This window comes from Pseudopipra pipra, chromosome 4 (genome assembly GCF_036250125.1).
Source record: "Pseudopipra pipra isolate bDixPip1 chromosome 4, bDixPip1.hap1, whole genome shotgun sequence".
NCBI lineage: Eukaryota > Metazoa > Chordata > Aves > Passeriformes > Pipridae > Pseudopipra > Pseudopipra pipra.
This window is the reverse complement of record NC_087552.1, coordinates 2,191,680-2,201,153: the sequence shown is the minus strand read 5'-3', so window position 1 is coordinate 2,201,153 and position 9,474 is coordinate 2,191,680. Positions and strand designations below refer to the sequence as shown.

General features: G+C 42.4%; 1 protein-coding gene across 1 annotated transcript in view; it reads right to left on the bottom strand.

Annotated features, from left to right (window-relative positions):
• Positions 1 to 60: 60 nt before the first annotated feature.
• Positions 61 to 9,474, bottom strand: part of WRN (WRN RecQ like helicase) — a 31,011-nt gene continuing 21,597 nt past the window's right edge. The window contains exons 23-35 of the mRNA XM_064653832.1: positions 9,282 to 9,423; positions 7,758 to 7,928; positions 7,581 to 7,675; positions 6,879 to 6,954; positions 6,644 to 6,717; positions 5,728 to 5,806; positions 5,324 to 5,436; positions 4,747 to 4,861; positions 4,054 to 4,179; positions 3,176 to 3,338; positions 2,665 to 2,879; positions 1,066 to 1,203; positions 61 to 359 (exon numbers count right to left, since the gene is read on the bottom strand). Coding sequence (XP_064509902.1) covers positions 234 to 359; positions 1,066 to 1,203; positions 2,665 to 2,879; positions 3,176 to 3,338; positions 4,054 to 4,179; positions 4,747 to 4,861; positions 5,324 to 5,436; positions 5,728 to 5,806; positions 6,644 to 6,717; positions 6,879 to 6,954; positions 7,581 to 7,675; positions 7,758 to 7,928; positions 9,282 to 9,423 — 1,633 coding nt within the window. The 3' untranslated portion in view covers positions 61 to 233. The remainder of the gene's footprint in view (positions 360 to 1,065; positions 1,204 to 2,664; positions 2,880 to 3,175; positions 3,339 to 4,053; positions 4,180 to 4,746; positions 4,862 to 5,323; positions 5,437 to 5,727; positions 5,807 to 6,643; positions 6,718 to 6,878; positions 6,955 to 7,580; positions 7,676 to 7,757; positions 7,929 to 9,281; positions 9,424 to 9,474) is intronic.

Genomic DNA, 9,474 nt, shown 5'->3' with positions numbered 1-9,474 from the left:
AACGCGGCCCCGCCCGCCATTAACCCCCTCGCCCCACACACGAAGTTACTTATTTACATATATATATATATATGATTTTTAATTAATATCGGATTTCACACAGTGAAAAAAGCATAAGGGAGGGGGAAGAGAAAAAGAGTAGAACAGGTGCACTTAACCCCCCCTAGAAGGAGGCAAGAGGCCATGCTGATAATGCTCATGATACAAAAAAAACATCATCTTGATTTCCCCGTTCAGTTGAAAATCCCTTTTCTGGTTTCCGTTTTGCATTTCTTGGTCTGGGTGACAGGTAGAACTGTTGCTGCTGCTGAGGTCCCAAACCATTCTGGCACCTTCCTCTTGGGAGGAAAATGAGAGTTCTGGAAAGAAATTAATATACATGGAAGTAAACACACAGTAAACAGGTTGTCTCAGTTACACAGCTCTATTCCTCAAACTTCATGCTCATCTGGAGACAGGAGCTGTTTAAATTGTTCCTGGAAGAGTTATGCCTCAATTTCAATACCTCTTTCAAGTAACTGAGGGATTAAGAATCAAACTCTAACAGTGGGGAGAACCAAGACTGGAAAATACTTGCACTCACAGCAATATCCAGCTTCAAACTGAAGCAAGTGGTAGAGCAAGTGTTCCTGTTCAGAGACACAAGCTCCTTTTCCAATAAACCCACTCATGTCTCCTCATACAGCTTTTGTTTTCTATACACACCAGTGAAAAAATTCTAAGTGTGATGAGCATAGTCTCAGAACCCTCTACCTGAAAGAGAAAAAAAGGAACCAAATGTCCTCTTAAAATGTTGGAAGCATCTGCCATGAGATAGCTGAGGAGATATACTGAGTTAAAAAAAAAAAGGGTCCTGTAACAGGGTGCTGATGTCTAAGTGGGATATTCAGGCACAGCCAGGGCAATAAAAGCAATATGCCATCACTGCATCAAGGATATCAATGAGACAAGTGGGGTGGCCAGGTTTTAGGCACAGTCAAGCACCCAGACAGAAGCTGGTAACTTGGTTTGTTGAAGATCCACACACAAATCAGCAGGTCTGGGCTGTGCTACAGGCAGTCTCACCTTGGACTGAGAGTCAGCAAACAGCTCATCCTCCTCAGGGTCGAGGGCAGGCGGGTTAGAGGAGGTCACAGTGATGGGCTTCGGGGGGCCTGCTGCCCCTCTGCTCCCTGCCTGGCTGCCATCCACACTCCCCACAACCTTCACATGGGACAGAAAGGAAGCAAGTTGTGTTATTCACGTTCGAATGCATTTTTACAGCAGAACTGTCCATTAACAACAGCACAGTGGGCACGGAGATGTTAACATTTTTTTACGTGATCCTGCTTGGTCACAGGTTGGCAGAGCCACCCTGAGATTTTTGGATCAGTTACACATCCCTGTGTTACCAAAACCCACACTAATGGCAAGTCTACCACATGCTTTATTAGAGTAAGAACATCTGTTTACTGAAGCCAAAGGCACCGTGTGCAGATGGGTTTTCTCTGCTCCTTCCTTGGATGCTGGATTGATCCAATTACCCTGTAAAAGCAGCAGCAGTGTCAGGCTGTTCAAATCCAAGAACATCCATTAACAGATTTAAAAGCTGCTTGCTACAGGGAATTATTAGAACCAGGATATTTTCTGAAGAAGTAAATAAAGACTGTTTATATTAGCTTTCGGATTTGCAGTCTACTCATTTGTAGAATATTAATTTGATTACTAATGGCATGTTATTCCTGTTATTAGCTCCAGGAGCTAACAGGAGCAGGAAAAAGTGTCATTAGAGCTCAGGCAACTGGAGTGCCAGGAGGTCAGCTGCAGGAAAGAGAAGGCTCAGACACAGATATTGTAGAAAGAAAATAGCACTAAGGCATGCAAGAAAAATCAATTTGGCAAAATAGCAAGGCTTGAAAAACTGTTTGAGCCAGTCAGCCCAAAAACGTGTAAGGAACAGACATGAACTCCCAGCACAGGCAGCAGAAGCACAGTTTGTCTGGTTTTTTTTTGGTTGGTTGGTTTTTTTGTGTTTTTTTTTTTTTTTTTTACCATTCCCACCAGGAGCCACTCAGTGCAGGGTGCCATTGGTACAAGGTGCTGAAGTGGGACTTGGGGGACACAAAGGCCAGTGAAGAGCTCAGACTATCCTGGACTTGCTCATAAAGCAACAAAGAGCTCCTTATTTCCCAAGATTTGTCCCTGAGGAGTCAGGCTAATGGCATGACACTTGATATCAGGGCTATGCTCAGCAGTTTTAAACAGAGGAATCCAAAGACAGAGACTACTGGCTGGCCTTGCCTTTTCCTTCCCACACCAGGTTGGTGATCAGGTACTAATATACAGAAGCAAGGCAAGGGCATGGCCTGGATTTGGTGGCTATGAGGGATCCATCTTATCTAAGTTTTCAGGCAGGGAAGAACTTGGAATGTGTGTGACAAGTCATAGCTAAGCTGCACAGGTCTGACCTCGTCCTAGGTCAACACTTTTCCAAAAAGAATCCTCTGTTTCTGCTCTGAGCATTCTTCTGAGGAGATGAAAGCAGTTCTACTCAAAACTGAGTGAGAGATGGATTGGGAAGATGAGACACTAAGCACTGCTGGAAACAGCAAAAAGCTGTTAATCTGCTCCTACAAAGGAAACATTCTTTTACACAAGAACAGTTTTATACCTGCTTTTACTAACCTGTGTTTTATTCCATAAGGCACCTTCCCTGCTTGCTTGATCAGCTTCTGTTTTTTCCTGCTGCCCTTCTGGCCACACCAACCTCCTTTTGATGCCTAAGCGATCTTGAGACTTATTTCTATCCTCTTTCTCCAATAGTGCAATTGTCATCTTGATGAGATACAGCTCAATATTTGCAGGAACAAGTTTTCTAATTACTTGAATTTTGGTTGTATCTTGGAAAAAAAATAAATACAATATTGATTAGTTTTTAAGCTTCTTGCCCCTTATTCAGTTATGCTCCAATACACATTGGTTGTCCCTCATTAAGGCATAGGATGGATTAAGGCATGGAAAAGATAAGAAAATAAAACCATGTATGAGTTTGACACATAAGATCTGGGATAGATTCTCAGTGTGTTTTCTGAGGATGCCAGTTCTACTTGGTCAGGCTGTTGTTTTTTCCCCCCCCCCAAACATTTGAGTAAATAGAGATTTAAGAGGGATGCTCAGTCTTTTCCATATGACTCACCTGAGTCAACGGGAGGATTACGGATAACATCAGTAATGACCCGCTGAACTTCAGGAGTCAATCCTGCTCGCTCCAGGCTGACAGGGAAGCCAGCTTTCATGGCCTGCAACAGGTGAGTGCCAACCACAGCAAGAGGCACAGATCTGCACTCACTTATAGCCCTCTGGGGAAACAAAGGCAGAAGAGATCAACGTGGCAGAATGGTCTGAAGCACAACCAAAAGCCTGGCAACTTCCCATTCCCAAAAAAGCAATCAGGAGATACCAGCACACAGCAGCGCAACAAAGCTCCCCAAAACACTGCATTATTCCTCACAGTTGCCTAATTTCTTTCCCAGCTTGTAAAGAAGGTTTTTCCTCTTGAAGCTACTATTTCACAGCTTAAGTGCAACATCTCACCTTGAATGTTGAGACTAAGCAGCTGTGGTGCACCTGACCTTCCAGAGGTCCACACAATACCCAACATCCATGCAGGACATGGATAACAGCACCAAAGCAAATCCCCCCCCCCTCACTTTCACATGTTGAATTCTTCTCTTAAAGCATTTGCCTTGAAGAAGAACATCTCAAACTTCATTGACCCAAACTTGCACTTCTCAAGGAGCGATTTCCAACTGGTGTCTTGTACTCCTCAAAAAAAGCCACCAGATTTCAAGGTTCTACTCATTTCTCCCCAGGGAACACACAGTGCGCATATAATCATCAGGATTAGTGGATACAGAGCATCAAGTTGCCCATTAATAATTGTACAAGTATTTGTTGTTAATTTGTCCTTAGGCACACTTAACTAAGGGACCATCTGACAAGGTTTACCCTTGGGAGGGGCAAAGCAAAGCTGTTAGTTTTCAAAGTAAAGGGCCTCCAGAGGGAAAAGCTTACCACAGACAAGTTTTTCTCTTGGAACAGGATATAGGTGACGTGCTCTGAGGGAGAAAGGGCTCTAGCACACTTCCAGGGAGATGCTTCTCTCTGATCTTCAGGTGCAGATGTGGGGAAAACGTCAGCCTAAGTGAGATAAAGTAAAATAAGAAGTATTATATCCCAGTGACAACCAATGAGTCACCCTTCCATTATCTGAAGCTACCTGAATAAGTAACATTAACAGAATCAATCACCTCTCTGGAGGTTGGTTTTGACCCAAACTCAAATGATCTACAAAGAAAGAAAAGAGGGAATCCAGATGGACAGCCACATGTTCCCATCTTCTTAAAACAAGCATGAGGCTGTCCAAGGGACTTGGAAAAGGAAACCAGGCAGAAAAAAACCCAACAGTGTCCAGGTCAACACATCTTCTTAGGTATTGCTCATTCCATGTGGAACTACTCCATCAGAACGAACTGTGGCATTCAAGTCTGTTGCTTAGCATGGAAAACTCCTCTATTTGAGCTAAACTTCTTCTCAACACAGATTTACTGAAAACAACCGTAAAACCAGGAATGCTTTTGGTTCCCATTCCTAGATCATAATGCTTTTTTTGTAAAGCAGAAAGATGACTCGATGGAGTCCCATAGCTGCAGACCAAAATACAACAAGGTTCTTGCCAAAGTAATAGACACCTCAAGTATGTCATACCTCTAAGTCATTTACTCGGCAGAAGTCCTTAATTTCAGCCAGGAGAGGGATCAACATGGTGGACTTGGCTTCAGACACACCATCAATTTTCTTCACGTTCTCAACACTTGTAGGCCTGGTTTGGGATGAAGAATAAAAAGCCACGGGAATGTGCTATGCCAACACTTGGAAACATCAAGTGTCTGTGAAGGACACACTTGGAGCACAGATCTCTTAATAACAACTTGAAAGTATTATTACTGTAACCTTATGTCTGCAACTAATCAAGTTCACTGTTAGCACTTCTAAATCATCAAGCTTGACCACAGTCAAAGCTTCAAGTTTGCTGCTTAATACTTTGGAGAACCAATTTACCACAAAAAAATGTTTATTTGTCTCTACCTCCCACATAAGCCCCCAGCTTTTCCATGCAGTAACAACATACACATTCCCAAAATATTGTTGTCTAATGCCTTTCAGTAGCTGGGGGAGACACTTTGGATGCTTTATCCCTTCTCCCAAGAAAAGCAGAAAAGGGATTTGTGACTTGGCTTGCAGCCTCCCCAATTTGTACAACATATATCCATGCTGCCTTTACCTTATCCGGGCCATCTCCACCAGGACTTTATTGGTTGCCAGGACAGCTGGAGGAATTTCCTTCTCATTAGCTACCTTCTGTCTAGCAGTCAGCAGCTTGCCATACAGAGCAGTCTGGGAAGAAAGGAGCCAAATTCTCATGAAGCAGCTCTACATCACTCAGAGGTGTAATTAATACAAGAGGAAAGGTTATCCACTTCCCTGATCTTTCCATTAATACACAAACCCCCCTGCAATCCTTTAACCCGTCCTAAGCTATTTAAATTCCTCTTTTAGGACTTTTATTCAAAACAACTCATTTTTAAGAGCTGTCCAAGCCAGCTGCTCCAACACAGGACAACTGTAGTTTGCAGTTTGACTGCAATTCAGAGATATCCTCCCTATCCCCCCAAAGAAAACCCTTACCTCTAGTTCTTTTTCTCGGGATGAAACAGCTGGTTCTTGGGGTTTCAAAGGAGATTTCAGTGGTGAACGCCCTGAAATACTACCAAAAAGACAGAAGTGTGAAGCAAGCTTTGCATTAGATCAATTCATTCACACACTTGAACAAACACAAGCTCCAAAAAGCACTTGTCCACTCACGACATGATTCCGATGCCATCCCACCTCACATTTTTCCCCATGGAGAACATTAATCCTGGCAAAAAGCACTAATAACCTGAAAACCATCAGTGACAGGGACACAGCTGCTGTGCTCCAAGTGGAATTAGCACAGCTCCCAGACTCAGGAACGTTTGCCCTTAATTAGACTGCCATGATTATACTGCTATATCTGTTAGCAGACACGCTGGAATAAGAGCATCCTTTCCTAAGCACAGCACAAAATAACCCTTGATTTGGATTTTAGCTGTCCCTAAAATAATTCATCTTCCCATGGCTGCAGTGGCAATTATTCATTTAAGTGACACAGCCTCTTTTCCTGTCATCTGCCAGCATCAGAATAGTGGCCTGAAGGAGGAATCCACTCAGAAATACAAGGTGCATTTAAACTGAAGCAGCACATGAGCCAGGAAACCAAATTACTTGGTCTGCTTTTTGCAAAATGTTATTTGATTTCTTTTGACCTGAGGGAGCCTCAACTTAGCCGTAGTCTTCTCCAGACCAGTAGAAAGGCAAAGCCCTCAAGTGATGTTAACTGTTAAATGTCGTAATAGCTCAAGGTTTTGAAATATAATGGGAGTTTTAGGCACTTGCCTTTTTTTTTAATGCATTAAACATTTTCATTTCATAAGAGAATGCTCATTTTAAGGAGCACTCTACAAGCAGTATCCCTATTAACAGTTAGAGTTAGGAAATTCTGTTTCAGTTTCCAATACTGTACCTGTTGAGCGCGTTACTGCTTCTTGGAGGAGTTTTACCTTTTTTCTCATATGAAAACATCTCATATAAAGACATCTATTAAAAAAACAGAAGAACAAGACAAATGCTGCTTTACCATCTTTTCACTGAGGTTGCTGTCAGCAGCAAAACATTAATTTTAACTATTCGTTTGCAAGGGTTTTTTTTTAAATGAGCAAGGATGGATCGCAGTGCAGGAGGGTTGTACTGGTACAAACCTGCTTGACTGGTGACTGTGCTGTTCCTTTGGTGCCTGGGGAGCGCTGCGCAGAGAGGACAGGCAAAGGTCTACTGCTGGAATAAAATTAATTACATCTTCATCAAATCAGACCAAATCATTTGTACAGTCACATTGCCCTTAAAAAAAAAGATATTTAACATTTTGCTAAGCAAACCAATTTCAAGTTTTCTGTGACAAATGGAATTTTCATGACAACCCTTGAAAGAGTTTTGATTTTAAAGACCCCATTAGTGGAGAAATCAGTCAGTACCTATTTTTTGGTTTGCACTAAGCACACAGCTTTCAGCATTGCTTACTGGTGAAATAATAAGCTATTTTTTTAATTCTAGAAGACAGAGCTCAAAGAGTCACAAGTGTACTAGAAGGCAAAAGAGAACTGGTACTTTATCATCACCTTTATTAGCAACTCTGTGTAGGCACCAGAACAGGCTCCTACAGCCAGAACTGAAGAGCTTTGTTCTAATATTATTTCCTGTTGCAGCAAAGCCTCAGCAGTCTCCAGTTCATTATTCTTTCTGTTTTTGTCAAAGACCAAGCCAGCACTCTTTACTCAATTTAACCAGAAGCAAAAGCAAAACTAAAATTTCACCTGCTCTCCTGTCCAACCCCGCCACCTCCAAAAGCAGGTTTCAGAGACAGAGCTGATGCTAGTGAAGAAGTGCTCAGCTGCCATAATTACCTTCTAGAAGGCCTCTGCAGATTAAAGTCTTCACTGGACTGTAACAGAAGACTTGGATTTGAAGCAGATCCAGCTTTTGACAGCCAGTTTCTACCCTGTAAGAAGAACTGTGTGGCTTAGCCATGGATTTGAGAGCTCAGGGAAGCTCTCAAAGGGTCGTTTCACACCCAAAAGTACCTTCTGGGTGAGCACACAAATAGTTGCAAACTTGTTATGCCCTGAGACTTCTTTGAGGAATCCTTCCATGATCAGCTGCTGGCAGAGCAGTTTCCACCAGTTCTCCGGCCATTCTTTCCCACTGCCAAAGAGGGGGTGCCTTCGGAACCGGTCTGGCAAGTGTTGGGAGTTCTGAAATTTTTGAAACAATCACATTGGTCCAGTCCTTGTGGAATCAAATTTTAAATACAACCCCCAACCCAAAACCCTGGAAAGTGAGGAGCTTCCTCTAATCTAATCCGCTCCTGCACTTTCTGACAAGATAGATCACGATTTTCTTTTGCATTAAAACCCCACACTTAGATCACAGAACTACTAAAACATCTCCCTTCATCTAGGAGGAGGTTACAGGAATGACCCAGCCATCCACAGCAAAGAAATCAAGTCACCCAGTGCAGTTTGTATTCAACCACTTGAGGTCAACCTAACATTGCATGAGTTCAAACAGAAGCTGTTATCCACTCAGTTTTTGATTTAGAAGAGCCTACAACAGTAAAAATAAATTCACGAGTCTTGTTTAAATCCCAGGACACAGATACTAAGCCAAAAGCAAGTTCATTACACGTTAGCTCTACTCCTCCTCCTCCTCCAGCCTTTATTTGTTTTTCATTTGTTTTAAAACATTGCTGATCTACTCATATCTTACCAATGGTTCAGGCTCCAAAAAAGCTGATTAGCTTCTGTCTGATGGGTTTTTATGCCCCTGAACTCAGAGCCCAACTACTATTTCAACCCAGAAAAGGCTATTCTTGTAGGCAGTAAAAGGCTATTCTGGATTTGCAGTGCAAATATGGCATAAGCTTCACTTACTCCAGTGATCTCATAAATGAATAGTCATTCACCGAAATCTGTTACAGAATATTTCTATCCCAACATGCTTGTGTGTCAACAAGCAACTTTAATGTCTTATTAAAAGGTTTAAAATGGACGTAATTCACCCAGTTTTATCTAGTACTACAGGTCTTTCTTTCTCTCCTCAGTTTGTAAACACAAAAAGTGATTCTGCTCTTACTGTGATTTTATTTCCAGTGAGACTCTTACTTCATATTTCAAACAAGTTATCCTTTATGTTCATTCTAGTATCCTGCTTCTAACCTCACTGCTCCAAGTCAGCCAGCAGCACAAAGCCACAGTGAAAGCAATCATTTGCTTTATTCAAACATAAACCAGCTATTTTTAAGCTGTTAAGATGTTTACTCTTCGTCCTGAAAAGGCTGTTCCTTTCAAGATAACCAAAGCAGTGTATTTTCATAACAAACTTGCAGGACAATTTGTTTGTTGTAGGGGAAGTGGTGCTGAGCAGCTTCACTGCTGATAGTTAAAACTCTCTCTATGTACACAAATATCCATCTCTCCAAAAAAAAGGGTATATACACAGGCACATGGATGTAAACCCATGTATTGTTTGGTATATCAATCGAGAGGGACACTGGAACAGCCCCCTCCACTCTCAGAACACATCCAAGGAGTTCAATTATCACTTACAGACCCTCGGAGAAGCAGAATGGGCCTTTTAGTCCCAAACTTCTCATCCAGGGCGACCACTGCAGACAGCAGCTGATGAGCTTGCTTCCCAAAATCCTGCAAGCCACCCTCGGAGTCACTGGGGGCTGCAAGACAGGAGCCTCTGGAGGCAACAAAGAAAACACAGTTTAATACAGGCAAATCAAGTCCCCGT